The sequence below is a fragment of the Arabidopsis thaliana genome, chromosome 5 (genome assembly GCF_000001735.4).
Source record: "Arabidopsis thaliana chromosome 5, partial sequence".
NCBI classification, from domain to species: Eukaryota; Viridiplantae; Streptophyta; class Magnoliopsida; order Brassicales; family Brassicaceae; genus Arabidopsis; species Arabidopsis thaliana.
In genome coordinates this window covers 21,456,282-21,479,292 of record NC_003076.8, presented here as the reverse complement: position 1 = coordinate 21,479,292, position 23,011 = coordinate 21,456,282, and the positions used below count along the sequence as shown (strand labels likewise).

Genomic DNA, 23,011 nt, shown 5'->3' with positions numbered 1-23,011 from the left:
CATTTTGCTAACAAAATAAACATTGAAACTTATTAGACTTTGGAGCTAATGACTAATTTAAAAGCGTAGACCAGCAATAATTCTTGTTCTTAGTTGTGTGTAGGGGAGTTGGGGACAATGCGAGCGCAGTTGTCCTTGAGGAGAGGAGGGAAAAATGGATTCAACGGAAACATATGGGGCCAACAGTTAGCATCTAAGGTTGAAAACGCCTTGCAACATGCGGCTTCGACATTTTCGAATTTTCCAGAGAAAATTGATTTGGCGATCTCGAGCACACATCCTTCAACATTGAAGAGAGACGACCAACATTTTACAAGATCAATAGGTAAGCCAGGTAGGAGAAGTCCTGGAACCGTTGGTGGTGTTTGCATATGAGCTACTCCTTGAGAGACAAAAATGGCAGCACAAAGGGAAACCATTAAAGAGATTGAGAGAAAAGTTTTGGTTGCCATCTTTCTTGTTAATCCTTTTTCTACGTATTTCTTTCTTTCTTTTTGGTTTTATGTTAGACTTAGATGCTTGGGATGGTTTTGGATATCGGAAGAAACTTAGAATTTATAGTATCAGGAAACAAGGCTTTATTTGATAAATCAAGAGTAACATATCACTTTTAATTCTGTGTTCAATATGTAACTCATGTTTAAGTTTGATGTATTAATTTTCTCTCATTACTTTGAGTTGACTAACGTAAATGTAGTCTTGCTAAAGGTTTGAAACAGAAGATGTGAAAGTTATGCATCAGTAAATAAAGTCACCGATGCCTACACACCAAATTTCACATATTAGTAATAGCTTAGATAATGCATAGGTTCTTCATGTGGGATGCAGTAAGATTATCTACCTACTGGTTCCAAATGCGTATAATTTTCACATTCATTGTTCAAGTTTTGAAAGACCGTACCTGCTAAAGAATTGTGATAAAAATGGTTTTCGGATCAAACAAGCAAATGCATCATATAACGAGAAACTACTGAAAAAGCAAAGTTTAAGAACAAAGATACTCAAACAAACTCTTTTTATTCTTTAAGGTCCTCCAAGTATGGCATTCTCGGTATCTTCTCTACTCAACGCATAGCTAAACCTTCTTTCCATGTCTCTCTCTAGATTTCCCGGCCCACTTTTCATGTACCTACATAACAAGCAATCTAGTTAGTCCAACTTGGCGGGATTACACATAGAGAAACTCCAAAGGAAATGATCAGAGAACATGGCAATGCATCAACTTATTTGGTCTGTTGGATTGATACACAGAGACATTAAATTAGCTTCTAATTCTCAACTCCTTGGACTAAAACATCAAGATTAGATAGCACCAACAGCGGATGCAACCAACCGCATAACAATCGGTTCCGCACTACAAATACTGAACTAGGATTCACTTCACAATCATCTTCAAGAGGTTAATTCATCACACTATGCTATACTTTTATACTTATCCAAGCTAAAAACAAACTCTTCTTCTCAACATCAATATCCTCATTGTTAACACAACTAGCTTTAACTACACAATCACAAACACTTAAACTAGTTAAGAAATCATTCATTTAGGATACTAAAAACAGGAATTTATCAACAACATCTCAGAGCTGAGAACTTCAGGAACTCAATGAAACTACAAAAGCAATCAGCTTCATACCTAATGCAGAGATCAGTGACATCAAGAGATAGTTGAGCATGCCAATCAGGTTTCTGAATCAACCAAACAGCTCTATCGTCTTTACTTTGGTAAAACCCTAATTTCCTCAGCCACGCTTCGATACAAGGTAAGCTATGCGAATACAGTGGCTTGTTCTTCTCTGGTAGCTTCTTCAGCCATTCGTCCTCCGTATCTGACACCTCCTCCGCGTCTGAAGATTTTGAAGATACTAGAGTTAGAGGCTTCCTCCGAATTGTGGAAGAAGAAGAAGAAGCGAAACTACGACATCTGGGAGAAATCGAGGCTTTTGAGCTCAAAATGTGAAGAAATTTCGCAGGGATTGATGATTGTGCACATGGAAATAGAGCACTTGAAGGAACAAATTCAAATGCAGAAACACAGTTCATGATTACGAGAATTTTCTCCGAGAAAATTCCTGATTTTCCCAGGAAAATTCTTGCAGAAAGGAAAAATCTGAAGCGGAGGAAGTTTTCGTAATCTTTGTTCTATCTTCAATTTTGCCACGTCACCAAATTAAAACTCTTGTTGGGCCATTAATGGCCTTATGATGTAGTAGTAAGCAAGACCCAATAAATTGACAATCTAATGACGTGGCAATATGTTTCCCGCCAAAAACATAACCTCGTAGCTCACTCCCTCCTCTCTTCTTCAACCTCAAAACCAAAATCGAATCTTCTCTCTCTCTGCTTCATTTCAATGGCTGGAGATTTGTTATACGCCAAAACGCAGCGTTTTGTGCTTTTGATAGATCTTAATCCGCTTCTGATCAAACCCAATTCGGAGCAATACCTAGCCGTCGTGATCTCCGCCGCCGAGAAGCTTCTCTTATTTCCTCCTTTATCTGCTTCTCTCTTCTCTTTCAAATTCTTCTTTTCTTCTCTTTCTTCTCTCTTATCATCCTCAAAGCTCTCGTCACTCTCAATTTCATCTTCTCCGCTTTCATTTGACCTTCCTAACCCTACACTCGTCTCTCTCAAACGCGCCATCGACGCGGTTAAAGGATATGAACTTCGATCTAGCTCCACGGTGGCGACGGCGGCATCGCCTCGTGGGGTTAATGTCGCGGCGAATTTGCGACAGATTGTTTATGATTACGCTTGGGAACCGGTGGTTCGAGATCCGGAGATAGGTATGATTCCTGGATTTACTGATGGTGGATTAGATGTTGTGAGGTCGAATTTGGTTGTGATGTTTTCCCCAATTTCTAGGGATTTGGATTGGGTTTCTGAGTTTCTTGATGTTAAGAGTGGTGATGAGTGTTTTAGCGACTTGGATTTGTTTAAGTCAAAGTTAAGGGAGATTTTTTATTGTGTGAATGAGTTATTTGATGATAGAGATATTCAATTAAGCTGGATTGATGTTAAATCTGGAGATGAAAGATGTGAATTGGGATTGAAGTCTGGGTTTTTCGATAGTGGGATTAGAGAATTGGGTTGGGGGCATTGTTCTACTGATTCAATTGTTTTTGGTTCTTCAGTTGTTCCCTTTGGATTAATATATCCAGCAATTGGTATTTCCCCAAAGCTATCTACTAGCCAGAAATTTACCCTTCAGGCTAGTCTTGAGATTGCAGATATTAATGGTAAACCTATGGAATGCAAGTGTGGTGGTGAGTTAGAGTTTTCTTCTTCTGAAATATTTAGTGGGAAGAGGTGTGATGAGTTTATCAACTTAGCTAGTGGGACTGAGCCAGTCAATCATGACTCTCTAGTTGAACAGTTTTGTGATGGGAGTACCAAACTCAGTATTAAGGCCTTGAGGATGTGTGATGATCTTATTGAACTAGAGAGGTATACTTGCGATACTTTTGTTGTTCATCAAGTCTCCCAGGACTCTGATCAAGATCAGGAGGAGGAGAGTGCGTTTTGGGCTGACCTGGTTTTTCAGATATTAGGAAAGGAGACGGGTGAGAGAGTAGCCAAAAGATCATCACCCATTTGGCAGATCTTATTAAGTTATCTCTATAGGGAAGGTTTCTCAGCATTGGTATCTTTTTCAAATAGCAATGGTAGTTTGCGGACAGGAATCCTCAAGCCCTTCACTTTTTCCTCGGCCTTAATCTGTGTTTTTGACAATGGAGTGTCTCCTCAAACTGTGGATCATGAAGATAGCAGGAAGAAAGTCAGTTGTAGCGAATATAAAAGAAAACCAAGGAAAAATTCTCTTAATGACATTAGCTGGGAGGAGTTCTGCAGATCAGTGAAAGATTATGGTCAAATAGATCTAGAAGATGTTTATTTCTTCAAGTATAGCAAGTCGAAGAAACTTAAGTTTCTGAAATGCTGGATGAAACAGATTAGTAAACCCAGAGGTTGCAGCTTATCCGTGGCTAGTAATTGCAATGCATTGGAGGATGTGGACGCAAATCCAATTGAGGAAAAGAACAACTCCTCTGAAGAGACAGATAAAGCTAGTTCTCCTTTACCTCTAGCTGAAGAGGACATTGCTTTGAGTGGAAATCGTATATCCGGAAAGCAGGAAAGTAATACGTATGTTCATGCATCAGAATCATCAGAGAATTTCTTCGTTAGTCTTCCTAGTAAAATCAAGCAAGGGATAGAGTCTGAAGAAATAGACTTGTCAGCTCTTGCCGAGCGGCTTGTCAAGTCTTGTGTCTTCTACTCCTCTCAAAGAGCTGAGAAGGACTATAGCTGTGAGAGTGGAACCCTCTTGTTGGTCATTGACGAGCTAACCAAGATGTTACTGAAAGATCCGAAAGATTTAGTTGCCAAGTTCAAAAAGAAAGATTCATCATCAGTGGCTAGTGAGCGGAATTGTGATGAAGCTGGACCCAGTAGGATCGTTAGAGAGTATCCTTTTACTTTCTGTTTGGTTACAGTAGCCAACTTATTCATTTACTGATGCTTTCTTTTCATTTATCTAAGCTGAATTGTTTGGCATTGTTGTTCTGTTTTCTTTAATAAGCTATAAGATACGAGCTGCAGATTCTTTTCAGGATGGAGATTCTAAGATGTAAGAAAGGTTTGGGAAATGAAGAATCTGTGACACAGAAGTTTGCAAAACAGATTTGCATGTTCCTTGAGGGCATTCAGTGCAAGTTAGATGGCGGATTCTTTGGTGAATGGAGCCTTGATAAGTATGTAGACAAAACTATAAAAGCCAGGTATATAATGCCATTCTCAGCACGTATATTGTAGCTTGGTTATGTGTATTCATGCTAACGCATCTTACTTTTGCCCCTTCTCAGGTATCAGCATATTCTGGGAGGAGCTGTCAATATAATATATACAGAGATGGATCTGCTCATGTTCACTGATGAGGATCTTGAAGATAGTTTCATGAACAATGAAGACAGTAGTCAATCAGGGAGAGAAAATATCCATAGCAATTTCAAAAATCATCATCATAGTCAAAGTAATGAAGATGTTCCTGGTACGAGTAAGCAGAAAAACACTGAGGAAAGCAGAGAAGCTAAGAAAGAGGTTGAAGCACAAGGAATGAGGGAGAGGGCAAGAAGATTCTCGAGTTTCACAAGTTGGATGCCTGATCTTTGTAGAGTCTGGGCACCAAAACAAACGAAGAACTCTAAAGGCAAGGCCGACCAGCAACAGAGAACGGCCAAAAGAAAGAAGGAGCAAAGATCAGTGGAATATGATAGAGTATGTGAGACACCAATGACAACAATAGAGACCAAACGAATACGAACTGGTAACAAAGATGACTACGAATGTGAGACTTTGCCTCGTAGTTCAGTACCAAAGGCTTTGTTTCAGGATGATTGTTCTTAGGTACACTTACAAGTGAATGAAGCCTAAAAATGGGAAAAGAAAATGTATCATTAGAGTTTGAGTGGGATGTTCTTTGTTAGAGTTAGTAATTCAAACCCTATACGTAGATGGAATCTCATTGTACTTTTTTACAAAATCAGATATTAATACAAGAATGAGTGAATCAATTTGGTTCCAATTTCAAACAAAGGTCATTGGTTGTGTTTGGGAGATTCAAATCAAGTCTACTTATCACGACACAAAGGACAAGATGTACTTATTCATGTGCATCTTTGACAAAGGTAGGAAAAGAACCATTTTCCAAAGAGCAGAGTTCTAGTTCATCATATTCATTTGATCATGAAGACGAGTCATCGCAGATATTACAAATTTGCTATATCCAAGAGCATATGCATCTCAATCTCACAGAAAATATATAATATAGATTTTGATATTTGAAAGGTCTAAGAAAAGACAACAAGACTCTTCTAGGACAAGAACTCAATTCCAGCCTAAGACTAAGAGTCAATTTTTGGAGGTGGAAAATAGTAAGGGGACCCGAATGTACAAATCCCACTAATGATGGAGGAATCAGACAGATCGACAAGTGCGTGTTCGTCAACATCCAAGGTGTGGACTTCGTTAGGGCACATGCCGGGAAAGGAGCTAGCAGTGACACAAAAGGGTTCAGACTTTGACAGGAAAATGCAGAGATCTCCGATGTCTTGAGTGTAAACAGCTTTCCCTTCTTCGTATAGCTTGAAGACCATTACAGCTCTTGTTTTCATTTTCACCACGCCATTGGATGTGTCCTTCCTATACCACTTAACCAAGAAAGTCTCATTTGTGGTTGTTGACTCAACCAAGTGTTGGCTCGTGCAACACGAATGCAAGAGCTCCCTTTTGGTCTTGGTGAGCTCGGGAAGGTTTTTGAATCGCAACCTCTGAATCTTGGGTTTGTTCTTGTGTTTGTGGAGATCCCATGATCCAATGAGGTGACCTCCAGATCCAAGAATTCGAAACGTGCCGTCTTTCTTGGAAAACATAACAGGGGATGAGTAGAAACATGGGTTTTCGATTCTGATGTTGGTCCACTCGGAGTTTCTTTGAGCTGGTCTACATAAGCTGAGCTGAGGTCCTAAGAACTTGAGAGCGACAACACAGTCTTCATCCTCAGGAGAAGAAGAAGACATGGCGACGTTGGTGACAACTTTGGTTTGGCAATGAGGCAGAGTCACAAGAGGAGGCAGGGGAATGCGTTTCGGATCTGTATCAGATGCAACCAGGTTTAGATCGTCTTGGAGACGCACTATTCCATCGTCTTTCAAAGTAGCTACCCAGCCATGAGAGGACCCGATAGTTACCCTGGCCTTTCCATCCACCAACTCCATTGGTACCTTCTTTTCCAAATGAGTGCTGTCATATCCATTAGCTTCGAAAATAATGAGTTTTCCGAGATCCGGGTATCTTGGTCCGGAAGGATCAGCGGTGAAGACGTGATAAGGAGGGTTTTGCAGCAAGGAATTTGACAAGGCATTAGAATGGAGAAGAGAAGATCTTACAAACACAGGTTTCCCAAGGCGGAGCCGGCTGAGAAGCATAGCCATGAATTAGATGGATGTTCTTAATGGAAAAGCAAGAAATTCCTTATTGAAGAATTTGTTATCTTCACCACCTAAAAACCCTAATGAGTGAAGAAATTGTTATATTCTCCACCTAAAACCCTCCATTATTAATACAGAGGAATGGCCTTGCCCACCAAGGCTTTCCATTCTCCACCAAGTCTTTGGATATTTCTCCTTCCATTATGTCAACAAGTATCATTAAGTTCCTTTATCTATCTTTTACTTTTAAAGCTAAATAAACGACTCAAATTAATGATTAATCCGTGGAAACTTTATATCTCTCTATTTTGGCCAACACTTTGGTTTATATCTCCTCCTGATTGTGAGTTAAAAGTGAAGACAGTACATCTTTTGATAAGGATGAAAATGCTTGGTTCTATCTTAAACAAATTTTGGTCATGACATAATTTTCCAAAAAAATATCTTACAAAAATCGTGATTCGTTCAAATGCTAGTCCAACATTATTTTCCCAAGATTATCAAGTTTCAATTTGATGATATATACATAAGCAAGAACAATACACTTGTACATTAGAAACATAGTAATATGATTCAGTAAAATCAGTCAGTTAAACTTACATTCGAGAGATTAAATGGATTCTTTATCACACACTATTCTGTTCTATGTACTTATCCGCTTTGGCTTTCAAAACTACACGAATGATGATATATTGCTGCAAACAGGATATTATAAAGTTTAAACATAATAAGTTGGGAGACTTAATTATGAGAGATGATAGCAAATTAACTCCAAGAGCATCTTAGCATATGTTTATCAATCTTACAAGAGAAGATGGTTTAGGAGGAAAGACAGACTCATAATCCAAACTAAACTAGTCCAAGATAGTTTGTGGTGGAATATGATAAGGGGCCGGGTATGTATGACTAGAACTAAAGAGGGAGGACTCATCCAGTCCGAAAGTGGCGGATTCATCGAAATCAAAAAGATCGACGATGTTAGGGCACATGCCAGGAATGGAGTTAGCAGGGACACAAAACGGTTCAGACTTTGACAGGAAAATGCAGAGATGACCGATGTCTTCAGTGTAGACTGCGTTTCCTTCTTCGTCTAGCTTGAAGACCATCGCAGCTTTTGTTTTCATTTTCACGACGCCACTGGATGTGGCCTTCCTGTACCACCTAACCAAGAAAGTCTCATCTGTAGTTGTTGACTCAACCAAGTGTTGGCTTGTGCAACACGAATGCAAAAGCTCCCTTTTGGTCTTGGTGAGCTCGGGAAGGTTCTTGAATCGCAACCTCTGAATCTTGGGTTTCTTCTTGTGTTTGTGGAGATCCCATGATCCAATGAGGTTACCTCCAGATCCGGGAATACGAAACATTCCATCTTTCTGGGAAAACATAACAGGGGAGGAGTAGAAACATTGGTTTTCGATTCTGATGTTGGTCCACTCGGAGTTTCTTTGAGCTGGTCTACATAAGCTCAGCTGAGGTCCTAAGAACTTGACAGCGACAACACAGTCTTCATGCTCAGGAGAAGAGGAGGACATGGCGACGTTGGTGACAACTTGGGTTTGGCAATGAGGCAGAGTCACAAGAGGGGGCAGGGGAATGTGTTTGGGATCTGAATCAGATGCAACCGGGTTGAGATCGTCTTGGAGACGCATTATTCCATCTTCCTTCAAAGTAGCTATCCAGCCATGAGATGCCCCTATCATTACCATTTCCTTCATCAACTCGAGTGGCACTGTCTTATCCAAAGTGGTGAGATCCCCAGTAGCAGTCAAAATGATGAGTTTGCCGAGATCCGCTCCACAAGGTCTAGCGTGGAGGATGGAAAAAGGAGGAGTTTGCACCGAGGAAGTAGTTGAGAAGCCACTACTAGTGAGACTCAGAAGAAGAGATGATCTCACGGTCGCAGGTTTCACAAGGCGGCTGAGACGCAGAGACAACATGAATTAATACGAAATACGATTTCTGTTCTTAATGGGAAGCAAGAAATTATTATTAATTGAGTAATTTGGTTATCTTCTCCATCTAAAAACCCTACATTAATACAGAGGTATCACCGTGCCCACCAAGTCTTTGGATATTTCCTTTTGTGGGGTCTCTTCTCTTCTCCACTAAATAAATCATTAATTTCCAACTTCCAAATTTAAGGCTCAAATAATTTTCTTGTTCAAAATGGTAACTATGTATTGTCTCAAATCAATGCGTGTGCCCGTTTTGCCTATCCGTGTCCCAAAACCCGGCCCGTAAAGGTAGACACGATGCGAAGGCCCAGGCCCAATAAATGTGTTGACGATTCTAAACGTCGGCTCCTGCCTGACTTGTCTTTTTAGTACCCTCTGAAAACTTTGGAGAAATATAACAGATTAATGTGGTCAACACATTAGAAAACGAGAAGTGGGCTTTTATGAACTTGATAACATTCAGTAAAACTGGGCGACCAGAAAATATTTCCATTAGAAAAATGGTTTAAGGGGTAAAGGTTTCTGTTGAATACCACCAAATTGCTTGAAGAATCGTCTGTACCAAGATTCCAAGACAGTGATTTCAATAATCATGAAATCTTCATTAAACGTAAATGTGATACATGATTAAGCTTAAATACATAACAAACTAAACCAAAGATACTAACCAATCTAAACTATAACTAAACCAACTATATACACTCTAATACTCCCTTTCATCTTGGACTTCAAAACCTTAAGTGCAATCCACATAAATTGGAGATTCTTGGGGAATGAGTGACATTGTAATGAGCATCAACATTAAACGCACTCCACTGTCTAACAATTCTCCATCTTCATTAGCATTATACGTCACTGTAAACCATACAAGTGTAAATCGTAATGCTTCATGTCCAAATGTTAAACAAAACTCTCCCTGGCTTTGAGAGCAGATGAGAGCAACAACAATTAAGGCCTCCATCGCAGCCTCAGTTACAACTTCGAGCAGATAGTAGATAAAAATATGCAAGCATAACAACGTAGACTTCTCAAAGATGATTTACAACAACGTAATTAAACTTTGGATGCAAAAAACATTAAACATAATGCCTAAATATGACGGTTGAAAACATTAAACATTAAAACATAATGCCTAAATCTAACGGTTGAAACCAATTAAAAATCGCTGCGACACCTACTCTTCATCATTGTTTTATTACAGGTATATGTCTTTCGGAACTGATGCTAGAAAAGTAAATTAAAGAAAATCGATAAGATAATTTCAAAAATCAATAATTGATAAAAAAAATATATATATATATATAATAAAAATACGAATTATGAAAGTAATTTTATGTGGCTTCTTTTATATCAATCCCTTTTATTCGATTATGAAACACATATAATGCATATGTCAATTATGAAAATGAATGCAATTTTTTGGGAGTATGTAGAACTAAAGCTTGCTCTACTAATAATTAATAAACCATTTGCAGTGCATTGCATCCACAACCTTGACGAATATAGGAGTCAATTTAAAAAGTACAAAGCCCGTGCAAGGAGATTCTCACATGATCCGCATGGATTGTGTGAACCATTGATCTACCCATTTGGTCAACAACCTTGACTTTATATATAGTAGATATATTAAAGATTAAACTTTGTACTGTATTTATACAACAAAGTTAAGCTTGCATCTCTTTTTTATTAATGAGAGAAAATTAATAAATATAAATAGTTCAACATTTAACAAAATATACGATTCTTAAGTTAAAATAACAATATCCCTATCATTTAACAAAATAACATCTAACATACATAAACAAAGAAAAAAAAACAAATTAGTTAAATCTCTTATTTTCACGTACGAAATCTTCATTAAAGAGAAACTTTCCTACTCTCACAAATAGCATATCAAAATATACTTACGATATTAATAAGATTATTTCTTATCAGACCGATTATATGTATCTATAAAAAGGAGCTTAGAACAAACAGTTAGATTTAAGACTAACCACTTCTTATGGTCATTTTTAAAATTAAAGTATAAACTTTGATCTCTATATGTACTATTTTATCTTGAATTGTTTGTGACATTAATTAATTTTAAACGATTTTTCTATGGATAATTAGTATGAATGATAATAAAATGTCATTACTAAGGCGTCAGTTGTATGTTGGCATTTTTTACTAGTAGTAAATTTTGTTTTTTACATTTAGGGTCAGTTTCTTTGGTCGACAAAACGAGGAAAGAGAAACATAACGTCAGTTTTATTGGATGCCTTAAACCGACGTTAACACCTAAGTTAACCGACGTTAAAGTCCGTATTATTTGTAGTGAATGTTGACAACTAGGTGTGTAATAGCGGATACTGACACATTTGGTCTCACAAACAGTTAATGACAATTGAAAATCGCTGCGACACCTACTCTTCATCATTGTTTTATTACAGGTCTATTTCTTTCGGAACTGATGCTAGAAAAGTAAATTAAAGAAAATCGATAAGATAATTTCAAAAATCAATAATTGATAAATAAAAAAAAACATATAATAAAAATACGAATTATGAAAGTAATTTTATGTGACTTCTTTTATATCAATCCATTTTATTCGATTATGAAACACATATAATGCATATGTCAATTATGAAAATGAATGCAATTTTTTGGGAGTATGTGGAACTAAAGCTTGCTCTACTAATAATTAATAAACCATTTGCAGTGCATTGCATCCACAACCTTGACGAATTTAGGAGTCAATTTAAAAAGTACAAAGCCCGTGCAAGGAGATTCTCACATGATCCGCATGGATGGTGTGAACCATTGATCTACCCATTTGGTCAACAACCTTGACTTTATATATAGTAGATATATTAAAGATTAAACTTTGTAATGTATTTATACAACAAAATTAAGCTTGCATTTCTTTTTTATTAATGAGAGTAAATTAATAAATATAAATAGTTCAACATTTAACAAAATATACGATTCTTAAGTTAAAATAACATTATCCCTATCATTTAACAAAATAACATCTAACATACATAAACAAAAAAAAAAGACCAAATTAGTTAAATCTCTTATTTTCACGTACGAAATCTTCATTAAAGAGAAACTTTCTTACTCTCACAAATAGCATATCAAAATATACTTACGATATTAATAAGATTATTTCTTATCAGACCGATTATATGTGTCTATAAAAAAGGAGCTTAGAACAAACAGTTAGATTTAAGACTAACCACTTCTTATGGTCATTTTTAAAATTAAAGTATAAACTTTGATCTCTATATGTACTATTTTATTGTGACATTAATTAATTTTAAACGATTTTTCTCTGGATAATTAGTATGAATGATAATAAAATGTCATTACTAAAGCGTCAGTTGTATGTTGGCATTTTTTACTAGTAGTAAATTTCGTTTTTTACATTTAGGGTCAGTTTTTTTGGTCGACAAAACGAGGAAAGAGAAACATAACGTCAGTTTTATTGGATGCCTTAAACCGACGTTAAAGTCCATATTATTTGTAGTGAATGTTGACAACTAGGTGTGTAATAGCGGATTCTGACACATTTGGTCTCACAAACAGTTAATGAGCTATAATGTCTCCAAAAACCACAATCGTAGCAAAGCAAACTGAAGAAGAAGATACAGCAAACAACAAGTGTGAATAGTACAAGAGAAGAGAGACATGCAACGAAAATTATAACCAAAAACGAGGTTCTACATATTAAAGACATCCCATCTTAAAAGAAGCTTTAAACCTTGCGGACTTGGATGTTATGTGTCGATTGAGATCGCCAGATTGGCTGTGTACCGCTCTGTACGATTGCTATTTCCTCTCCCTTCTTCACCATTCCTTGTTTCTGTTTCACCCAAAGTTAACTCTTTAGCCCCAATAAAACACTAACAAAAGCTAGGGGCAATAAAAATTTACCAGTAATGTAGCCAAAGCATTAGCAAAAGTTTCTTCTGCATCATCTGTGAACTCCATATATATGGGGCATACACCTTGATACAAAGCTAATCTTTGTTGTATTTTTTTCCTACAGAGCAAAACCTCTACTGTGAGTTCCTACGACAAAATACATTGTTCTAAAAGAATAAACATGAAATACTTACTCATTTGTGAAGGCATAGATTGTGCCGGAAGGACGATAGTGACTTAACAATATGGCCATGAAACCGGTTCTGGTGAAGACAACAGTTGAAGTTCCAAGTGTGTTTGACATCATGGTTGCATGGTATGCAAACATCTCACTCATATGGTTCTGTAGTAGCAAAAAAATGTTCTTGTTATTTTGGATTAGATAACAAATAGACTCAATGGTGCAGAGTTTCAAGACAAGGAAATCAGGCGTGGCTTACCTTGAAGGCTTGACCAAGATTAGGTGGCATTTCACCGCTAGTAATGGTTGCTTCTGTTCGCAATGCAACAGTGTGCATCACTCCAGCAGCTTTCAATGGGAACCTGATATCAAGTAAAGTTGAGATTCATGCATATAATAAACATTCAATGCCATTATAAGCTAAATCAATAGAGTACATGAAAAGATACTGCCACTTACTTTCCGTGAGCAGTTTCTCCTGAAAGCATTACCGCATCAGCACCTTCTCTAACAGCGATAGCAATGTCTGAGACCTCTGCCCGGGTTGGAGTTGGATGAACTATCATACTCTCAAGCATGTTAGTCGCAACAATAACAGCTTTTCCCATACTACGGCACAGGTTAATGATCTCCTCCTGTATAACAAATTAAAATCAAGAGTTTCAACTTCAACAAGTTCTAAATCTCCTTCTCTGGGTTATCTTAAAAATGAGAGGCAAGTACTAACCTGAAGAATGGGGACTTCTTCAATTGGAAGCTCTGCACCAAGATCACCTCTTGCAACCATTGCCTGTAAGACATACACAAATCTAATTAGACAATCACATGCACAAGAGCCATTCCAACCATATGATATATTTATTGTTTCACAAAACAACATCCAATCAGTTGCTCTCACATAAGGAGATTACATACTGTAAGACATATAAAAGTCAGAAGAACAAAATAGACAAGGTTGACAGAAAAAATCACCCCATCTGATGCTGTGATAATGGAGTGCAAGTTAGGTATGGAGTCTGCACTCTCAATTTTCACTATCACGTGTATATCAGCACCACTATCTGCAAATATTTGTAACAAACAATCTCAAGGTTAGACCAAAAAGGAAATATCATAGGCAAATCATTCACTTAGGATGGAATAGGTTCCAAGTATTTACTTTGAAGGTATTTCTTCAACTCGTGTACAACTTGAGCATCTTTGACAAAGGAAACTGCATAAAAGTCAACTTTGTTCTCCACTCCAAATTTAATATCCTCCCAGTCCTTCTCTGCGGCAAGAAAATAATTACAAAAAATAAGCATCAGAGTAAGATCTTTCAGACTTAAATATGCAACACTTCAACCAAAGCAACAAGAAAAAGTGAAAAAGAGGGTAAACAGAAAATTCGAACCAGTGATTGAAGGTAAAGTTGCACTCTTTCCTCGGACATTCAGGTGTCTCCTTGACTTAAGTTCTCCACCATCAACAACTTCACATTTGACAGAGTCTTTGGTCTTTGACTTCACCATAAACGACATCATACCACCTACAACATAGTAAAAGCGCCATCAATATATTGGAAAAGACTAAAGCAGATGTAAAACCCTTGTACACCAAATAATAAGATGTACATACCATCAACAAGAAGCATGTCACCCGCTTCCACGTCATTAACGAAATCATCATAGTTAACACTGACACAACTTGGTGTGCTGACTCCTCTCTCAATTGTAAAGGTAAACTCTTGACCAGGATCTAACATAATTGGCTGAGGTAAATCTCCACTCCTAACTTCCGGACCCTATGAACAATGAAACTAATCGTCAAAGGCGATACATGGACATAGAGACTCTCAAGTAAATAGATAAATAGGAAACAAAAACAAACCTTGGTGTCAAGCATGATAGCAATAGTGTTGTCTTTAGTTTGTGCATTGTATTCTTTAACCAAATCAATAACCTTCTTATGTGAAGCATGATCTCCATGAGACATATTCATCCTAGCAACATTCATCCCAGCTTCAGCCAATTTCCATATCATTTCTCGTGTGTTGGTCGACGGACCAACGGTGCAAACAATCTTTGTCTTCCTCCTCACTGTCGGCTTCGACCACATCCCTACCGATGTATCACCAAACTGCTGCATTTCCAACAACCTCTCAAGCTGCTCCTCTCTCTAATCCACATTGTAAGACAACAAATTTATCATCAGCTCACATAAAGACAAAAGAAATTCAATTTTACAGATTGAAACAGTTACATAACGCATCAAATTGAAATGCTATCTCAATTACTACAAAACTCAAAACCCAGAAATAAAAAACGCAGCTTCAATACAGAACATAAGCTTACACATACGTTAGGCACATCTTCAGGAGAAACAGGAATGACTTCAGTCTCAACACGAGCGGATCTCACAGTAGTATCAACCACTCTTCTGCTTCTTACAGAGACTCTTCCACTTCTCTTTGCTTCGTTGCCAAGAACCTTCACTGCAAAACTCGCTGGTTTCAATAGCTTCTCGGATCTTGTAGACACAGATCCACCGTTGGGAGATAACATCGAGCCTTGAATTGACCTGGTAGCAACCACTTGAGCCATTTCTGATTTTGAAGAGAAGGAATTCGAGAAGTGAGAAGTTGCAAAGGAATGAGAAGAGAGAGGTCGAAAGCTGAGACAGAGTAGTGAAGGATTTGGTTCTTTTCGGCGGAACTTACGAAGGCGGAGAAGAAGTGCTTAGTTCGTATCGAAGAAGCATGACAAATCATTAAGTAGTTGGAAAATTAAATTAATTTTTAGAAAAAAACAAAATAAGACACAACCCAAAACGACGGCGTTTAAACTCGTACTTTTGGACCAATTTATAAGCCCATTTAGACCATGTGGGCCAAATCTCGGTGTTTTAGTTTGACTTGTAACTTTTGAGGATTGCGAAATGGCGGGAAACTGTCTGGAGCTATTCGCGCTCACAAGAGCCCTAATCACTTGAGATTAGTGATGATACAGAGAAGCTGAGCCTTTTCGAATTCTGATTTCTCGAAGTTTACGTTTTGATTCGCTAAAAATCTCTTCTTAATTTCATTGAGATTTTTTATTTCATTTTTGTATTCCGCGGAAGAAAATGGATGTGGAGGAGAGAATCTCAACGAAGAAGAAGATAGATTTGGAAGGATTATCAGTAATCTGCAGCGATCTGGGTCTTCCCGAGGAAGACGAAGACAGAAGAAGAATTGGGTACTCGAAAAGCGAGTACTGTCTCGACAATTTGAAAGATTTACTGAGATTTCTGAGACGCGACGATCCTGAGAGCAGAGAAGTTTTCAAACAAGTCTGTGCGTGGAATATAGTCTCTAAAGATTTGATTCCGATCATTGAGCATTACCAAGATGAACATAACTTAGTTTTAAATGCAGGTACTGAGTTTGCTCTGTTGCCCTTAAATAAAAGTGTGATGCTTTGTAATTTTTCTGATGAGATTGTGATCTGTTTTTGTTCAGTTAAAGTGTTGGTGTTTCTTACAATGCCTATAGAGCCTTCTTCAGATGATATTCCTCAGCAGTTAGAGTATCTATGGGGATTGAAATCTGCAATTACTTTTAGTAATATTGTTGCAGTGATTGTGTCTTTGCTTGAAGCTCCTCTTGAGAACTTAGAATTGTAAGTTCGAAACTCATTGTTGTGTTAAGTAATGCAAAACGATTTTTTCTTTCTTACTGATATTATTTATGCTTTACAGAGATGTATTCAATGAGGAAGATTGGAAATTGGTTCAGCTTGTGCTTACTTTATTCAGGAATTTACTTGCTATTCATGATGTATCTCCGATTCAGAAAGCTGGAGAGTCTACTTGTTACTTTTTGTCGTTGAGGGATCAGTTTCTCGAAGTTCTGTCTCGTGAGAATGTGATGGATATAGTTCTTGTGATAACTCAGACTATTGAGGGTTTCAATAGTTTGTTGAGGCATGACAACTTACTTCTGCTTGAGATTTATCATTATATTCTCTTGGGTCAAGACATGGAGCTCGTTGCAAAGGCTCCTGAGAAGGTTAATGATTCAACTGGATCAATATGATTCCTGAGATTGTTGGTATTGATGCTGACGTCGATCATCATGTTTTGTTTTGCAGTTGGATCAGGGGAAACAAGCTTCTGTAGATAGTTTGAAGACATTAATGAAGGAGGAGGAAGTTAAAAGAAAGCTTGCAAGACTCAATAATATGAATCAGCGTCATTCACAATTTGGTGGGACATTCACCCGGGTTACCATGGTATTGTTTCTCGCAATGATGCTTAAAATTTTAGGTTTATGTAAATAGTTATGTAACTTGAATGAGATTTTTGATAGGATGGCACTAAAGCTGTACTAAAGGGAATACCTTCTACTACGGAAAGCACAATGCTTAAGCCTCAGCAAGGTCGTGGAGCCACCGAAAAGATTGTCTGGGAACATGGACCAATGTCTGTGACAAATGACAAAGTTTTGAAGTTGCTGCATGATTTCATCAATCAGTTTATGTCAGGCGGATATAATGGTAGATGACACAATATAACAACCTCTTTTGTTTATACTTGGTTTTAAGTATCCTGATGCTGATGCTGATGCCAGCGTACCATATCTCTTAGTTCTGATGCAGTCATTATGTGAAGATATTGAAAAGGAGCATCCCTCCATTCAAAATAGCGACATTGTTACTTTCTTCCAAGTTGCTCAGTCCATCACCTCTTTTCAGTTTCACAAGTCTTCGGCTTCTAGTGTGAGTAATTGAGCTACTTTGGTTTTGTCTCTCATTGGTCTAAGTTGCTATGCATTTATTTTTCCTTCATTTCGACAAGGCTGAATCTCGGTAATTTTATGATTGTCTGGCTTTTTTTTCAGCCAGCAATAGAAACAGAGGAAACCTCTGAACTCACTACCAACCAGAAGGCTGGAGTAAACTTTTCCAAGAGTGACATTTGTGCGCCGATTGCAGCAACAATTAACGACAGAATGTTTTTGCTTGTCATTTCAAAATGGCGCTGTGCATTTGATGGTCTGAAAGAAACTAAAGATTTTAAGTTTCTATCTGCAGCAAGCTCTCTTGTGAAAACCATGGTATGCAATATGCATGCTTTAATCTCTTACTGGCTAGTTCCCTAAGACTGTTCTTCTGCCGCCTATTTGCTTTTTAAATGGTTTTTGTAGCTCATCTTTTTCTTTAGACATATGCAAGTATCATTGGTTTATGAGATGGAGAAATGGAGAAATGATAGTCATTTCCTTCTGCATTTTATCCAGAAACTAGTATACTCATGGTGTTCATTGTTCACGTGGTTTTTCCAATGCAGCTTTGCTTACTAGATCTGGTGATCAAATTGCTACCTGAAGACTCTAAGGAAGCTTTTACTGTCCGCATCTTGCTGTATAAGTTGTTTTATGACCAGACTGATCAAGGGATGTGTCAGTTCATCCTGAATCTGGTGAGAAGTTTTGACACGCACAAGCAACCTAAGAGGTTGGCCTCTGCTTCTGTTTCTTATAATTCCAGAATTTTGCTGTCATGTAGTATCTTGCAATATGTGATACATATAATTTGTGTAAACCTGTATATGCTTGTTAGACTTGTTAAATGTTCAGTTGAAAAGCTCATTTTAATGTTTTTCTAGTATGATTGTACTTGACAGTTACCTAACTTCGTAAATTAACTTGCTTGTGGTTGCTTTGTTTTTTGCCAGTGAGCTTGGAGATCTGGTGGAAAGCATCCATATAATTGTAGGCCTTATGGAAAACCTTCAAGGGCGTGGAACTTTGAGGGTATGTAACTGGTTAGATATGAAACTCCGATTGGATGATATACAAAGCTTAGTAACATGTGTAAAGTGTTACTAATGCAATATTTCAACCAAATGTCTGTTTCATGCCACAGGTTTCAAAAAAATCAAGGAAAGCAAGAAAGAAAAAACCCAAGGGAAATAAGGAGGCCACAGTGCATAAACTGTCTGAAAATCATCCAAGTACTTCAAACGAAGCTAGCACAGCAAAAAGCATACCGATGGTTGATTCAACAGTTTCAACAGAGGATGGACCAATGGATGTGCCTCCCAATAAACCAGAGGCATCGAACCTAGAGACTGAAACTGATGAAACTCAACAAATGCACAGCCCGAAGTCAAATAATGTGGTTGATGATCTGTCTAGCGGCAGTGATGATTCTTCTGATGGCGAAGAGCAAACTGCAACAGATGAAGTTGATTTTAAGGTTTCCACATTTATTTCTGCTTTTGCCAGCAACAGCATTATTCAAAACCTATGCTGGTTGCTTAAGTTTTACAAAAGCAATCCAAAACAGACGAATCACCACGTAATAAGCATTTTACGAAGGATTACAGAAGACTTGGAGCTCGCTCCCATGTTGTATCAGGTTAGGGTTTAAATAATCTCCCAGATTGATACATTTATTTCTTATTGTTTTGCATCTTCCTTAATACATAATTGGGTTAATTTTGCAGCTGTCACTTCTAATAACATTCCATAAGATCCTTGATGAGCAGAAAGTTTGTCCCTGCAAAGACTATGAGAACATAGTTACCTTCCTGACAGATCTGGTTAGAAATATGTTGAAGAAAATGAAGTCACAGCCTCTTCTCTTTGTGGAAATTCTCTTCTCAAAGACTCGCAAAGAATGCCATTACATAAATGCTGAATATATGTTGCATGAGCTTGGCCATCTAAGAAAACAAATGGGTAATCAAGAAAAGTTCTCAGGAACTGAGGAATTTGGTACATCATCAGACAAAGGATGGGCTCACAGAAGCTTAGCAGATGCTCTAGGTGATGATGAAGCTGATGTCGTAATTTCTTATGATCAAGGATTTCAAAAGTAAGAAATGGTTTCACTTGATAGAATAGAATCTCCCCTTTATGATACTTGTGTTTATACCTTATGTCAGCTGGAGATACTTTTCATTTTTATTTGCTAACGCTTGTGACTTTTTCATGCTGCAGTGAGGATGATGACATGGTGGAAGATAAATCTGCAGGACCATCTAAAAGAAAGCGAAGACTTGTTCTTGATGGTGATATGGATATAAAAATTAAAGACCTATATGACAGGTATGTTTTGTTTGATGCGCGAAGTAGTTGGTGAAGGAAATATAACACAATTCATTCTCTATAAAGTGCACTATTTCTTAATTTAGTAGTATAAGCATTGATTTTATGAGCATTGGAAGTTGTAAACTCCAGATTGCTGCATATGAGCTATGATATGCTATAGTTTGGTTCAATTGGTTGCTTATAATGAATATTTTTTTGTAGGTACAAAGATGATAAAAATTGCAGCCGGCTTATTGCTGAAAATTTGGTTCCTGATGGTGGAATTTCTGCTGCACAAGTAACCAACAAGCTTAAACAGCTAGGTCTAGAAACAAGGAAAAGGCTTCGGCGTGGAGGTACTGATCACCTGGATGCAACATCGTTAGCACAACCTTCGTGAGTGTCTCTTAGAGTTTACAGAATTTCCAAACTTCACTCATTTAGTTTTGGATTTTAACGGCTCTCCTCTACTGCTTTTGAAACAGAAACACCAGAAAGAGAGTGAGCTCCTTTAGCAAAGAACAAGAAACGCTTATTAAGGAATTATACAAGAAGTGAGTGTCAAATTTCATCTCCTTTTCTTCTGTGCACGAGTTTTATTGACTCCATTGTTTTTCTACTGTTGTGTATGTGCAGGTTCAAGGACGAAAAGCGCTGTTGTTATTTGATTGCCAGTGAATTGGGCTCTGAAAATACATATACTACTGCCCAGGTTTCACGTAAATTAAAGCAACTTGGTCTCCGTCTTCCCCGTGGTAAGAAGTCTGAAGCTGGCATGATGCTGAAAGATGACCATGATGATTCTTCAGCAGATGAATCCGAGGATGAAACATTACTAGCCTTCAAGAACAGGTAACTAAATATTTATAACAAGATCAAACTTGGTTTCTTGAACTATGTGAATTGATGCTTGAGAGCTGTCTTCTTCTGCAGGAAGAGCAGGAAAAATCAGAAGAACAAGCAGCAAACAGGATCAATCAATGAGATCACTCCAGGAGGTTCTGAAGACAACACAGAAAGGTAAAACTCTCCACTCATTTTGACTTCTCATCGGGTCTATAGACAAGATTAACTCAGAACTAAAACGAACTTCTGAGCTAGATCTCACTAGTAAGTCTCATAAATGTCACACTTTTTGTAATTAGGAATGAAACTAGTCTGCATGAGCCTACCGCTGGGGAAGAAGAGGACAATGATCAAAGCTACATCACCAGGGAAAGTAGACAATCTGAAACAGACGTTCACATCAGCGACAATGGTCCTTCAACTTCATTGCCAGAAGATCCAAACCTTTCATCAGATAATGAACTAGAGGATGACGAGTTAGCAGATTGGGGTGATGACTCTGCAGCTGGTGGTGCCTCCCTCACTCAAAGCCCGCTTAGTAGAAGGAAACTGAAGATGGTACTTGATAAGGACGATGAGGATGATTGAAGATAACAAGACTTATATGATTATATCCATATCTTTGTTATATAAATGCAAGGTATCTCACAATAATAAAAAAATCCAGAAATTCAACTTTCATGTTACATTTAGTAATATACTGTAATTCATTGGAAAATAGTTGGTGTTTTAGTCTTTGTTTTGTCATATTGTTGCTCTATGTTTTGACTTGTTATCAATTCTGGAAACTCTTTTATCGAGCTTTTAAGAAGCAAGCTCTTAGTTGTTCATTTCTTTACAAATCCAACGCAAGTTAATGTGTTTTGCTTGATAGCCACGTTTTCTTCATAAATAATCATAACTTGAAATTATTATTTTAAAATATACGTTGGCTTCATGATTCTCTGTTTTTGGGCTTCTTTCCTCTGTATTTGTTCACTGTCTAGATAAAACCTTATTGTCAGAATTGTGATTTGATTGTTGGCACACACCGATCTTAATTTTAAGTATAGTTGAACGAGTATATGAGAACATGCAGTAATTCTAGTTTATTAATTTCTTGATTGTTTGTGGCTAAATAAACCTTACCTTGGATACACTCGATTTTTCCTAATTGAAAACAGTGTTTGAAATTTTCTGATGGATTGGTGTTCTTTGACTTCAAATAGGTGTCAGCAGGACCGCTCCTAAGCTTTTTGTGGCCTAAAACATAGTAAAATAATATAATGTTTTATATAAAAATTAACGTAATTTTTTTTATCATTTAAATACTAAAATATATATAGAAAATTTCAGTTTTGTTTGAAGAAATAAGAACATAATAATAAGGCTTATTTTGCCAAGTTAAATAAAATATTTAGAGATTTTATTGGTTAAAAAAAAAGATTAATTAAAGTAAAACTTAAGACGAAAAAAAAAAATTAAAGTAAAACTTAATAAACGAGAACTGACAAAAAAAATGGGAAAAAAGAGTAACAAAAATTGTATTACCAAAGATTCGAACTCTTTAACTAATTACAACTAGGAGGTACATCATAACCAAGAGACTAAAGTGAACTTATCAAACGTGTGGCCTAACGTTTAGTATATATTTTCCATTAGGTGGCCTAAAGCAGATGCTTTAGGGCCTGGATGTCAGTTAGTTTATGATCTCAATATGTGGTTTATTTTGTTTGAATTAACTTGTGCAGCAAGTTTATAGGAATCTGAATTCTTTCTTATTGAACAAAAAATCAAGTTTGATGGACATGGAAGACACCTCGAAGGAATTTCTTAGGAGATCAGCTAAATCCCTAAGCAAAAGTGGACATTGGATAGATGAAATTGGGTTTCCACATCAAATTGATCTAGACAAATATATCAAGTTCAAGTGTCTAGCAGCTTCACTACCTTCTCTCCACTTGCGAATCGTTCAGATGTGATGCGGTTATTGAGGATCTAAGGGAACAGAAGTCCGTCAAGAGTCTCATATATTTTGGGGGTTGCGAAAGTTTCACGGTAAAGTTAATTCTGCTTATTTACCATAAAGTTAATTATGCTT

At 37.2% G+C, this 23,011-nt stretch overlaps 7 protein-coding genes and 1 long non-coding RNA gene across 10 annotated transcripts; 2 read left to right on the top strand and 6 right to left on the bottom strand.

Annotated features, from left to right (window-relative positions):
- Positions 1-89: 89 nt before the first annotated feature.
- On the bottom strand, positions 90-452 carry AT5G52965 (egg cell-secreted-like protein (DUF1278); the record flags this gene model as incomplete). The annotated part of the gene is made up of 1 exon (NM_148122.1): positions 90-452. One exon carries the CDS (start codon positions 450-452, stop codon positions 90-92), a length of 363 nt encoding a protein of 120 aa, NP_680427.1.
- Positions 453-758: 306 nt separating this feature from the next.
- Positions 759-2,177, bottom strand: AT5G52960 (tRNA dimethylallyltransferase). Its single transcript, NM_124674.4, has 2 exons — positions 1,637-2,177; positions 759-1,129 (listed from the first exon to the last, which is right to left on the bottom strand). Exons 1-2 carry the CDS (start codon positions 2,041-2,043, stop codon positions 1,024-1,026), a joined length of 513 nt encoding a protein of 170 aa, NP_200108.1. The 5' UTR covers positions 2,044-2,177; the 3' UTR covers positions 759-1,023.
- A 91-nt stretch (positions 2,178-2,268) lies between these two features.
- Positions 2,269-5,573, top strand: AT5G52950 (LIM domain protein). Of its 2 annotated transcripts, NM_124673.3 has the most exons (3): positions 2,269-4,467; positions 4,590-4,781; positions 4,866-5,573. In NM_124673.3, the coding sequence occupies exons 1-3, from the start codon at positions 2,354-2,356 to the stop codon at positions 5,404-5,406; spliced, it is 2,847 nt and encodes a 948-aa protein (NP_200107.2). In that variant the 5' UTR covers positions 2,269-2,353; the 3' UTR covers positions 5,407-5,573. The 2 variants fall into 2 exon arrangements, with proteins under 2 accessions (NP_200107.2, NP_001332602.1); NM_001345016.1 differs by having other exon boundaries at positions 2,269-4,781.
- A 117-nt stretch (positions 5,574-5,690) lies between these two features.
- AT5G52940 (hypothetical protein (DUF295)) lies at positions 5,691-7,190 on the bottom strand. The gene has a single exon (NM_124672.3). It carries the CDS (start codon positions 6,990-6,992, stop codon positions 5,904-5,906), a length of 1,089 nt encoding a protein of 362 aa, NP_200106.1. The 5' UTR covers positions 6,993-7,190; the 3' UTR covers positions 5,691-5,903.
- Positions 7,191-7,431: 241 nt separating this feature from the next.
- On the bottom strand, positions 7,432-8,994 carry AT5G52930 (hypothetical protein (DUF295)). Its single transcript, NM_124671.2, has one exon. The coding sequence runs from the start codon at positions 8,921-8,923 to the stop codon at positions 7,844-7,846; it is 1,080 nt and encodes a 359-aa protein (NP_200105.1). The 5' UTR covers positions 8,924-8,994; the 3' UTR covers positions 7,432-7,843.
- A 2,069-nt stretch (positions 8,995-11,063) lies between these two features.
- AT5G07945 lies at positions 11,064-11,306 on the bottom strand. Its single transcript, NR_143044.1, has one exon. It is a non-coding gene; the product is annotated as an other RNA (long non-coding RNA).
- A 1,106-nt stretch (positions 11,307-12,412) lies between these two features.
- Positions 12,413-15,826, bottom strand: PKP-BETA1 (plastidic pyruvate kinase beta subunit 1). Its single transcript, NM_124670.3, has 12 exons — positions 15,371-15,826; positions 14,901-15,188; positions 14,649-14,814; positions 14,425-14,559; positions 14,191-14,301; positions 14,004-14,092; positions 13,759-13,821; positions 13,491-13,666; positions 13,291-13,393; positions 13,045-13,193; positions 12,860-12,968; positions 12,413-12,788 (listed from the first exon to the last, which is right to left on the bottom strand). The coding sequence occupies exons 1-12, from the start codon at positions 15,611-15,613 to the stop codon at positions 12,681-12,683; spliced, it is 1,740 nt and encodes a 579-aa protein (NP_200104.1). The 5' UTR covers positions 15,614-15,826; the 3' UTR covers positions 12,413-12,680.
- Positions 15,827-15,965: 139 nt separating this feature from the next.
- On the top strand, positions 15,966-21,759 carry ATIM (timeless family protein). Of its 2 annotated transcripts, none has more exons than NM_001345015.1 (17): positions 15,966-16,425; positions 16,510-16,669; positions 16,749-17,058; positions 17,141-17,281; positions 17,359-17,545; positions 17,637-17,767; positions 17,890-18,105; positions 18,339-18,505; positions 18,726-18,804; positions 18,917-19,411; positions 19,500-19,870; positions 19,996-20,103; positions 20,308-20,481; positions 20,571-20,639; positions 20,722-20,937; positions 21,019-21,105; positions 21,231-21,759. In NM_001345015.1, exons 1-17 carry the CDS (start codon positions 16,134-16,136, stop codon positions 21,517-21,519), a joined length of 3,492 nt encoding a protein of 1,163 aa, NP_001330129.1. In that variant the 5' UTR covers positions 15,966-16,133; the 3' UTR covers positions 21,520-21,759. The 2 variants fall into 2 exon arrangements, with proteins under 2 accessions (NP_001330129.1, NP_200103.1); NM_124669.3 differs by having other exon boundaries at positions 16,044-16,425; positions 17,359-17,490; positions 17,648-17,767; positions 21,231-21,666.
- The last annotated feature ends 1,252 nt before the right edge of the window (positions 21,760-23,011 follow it).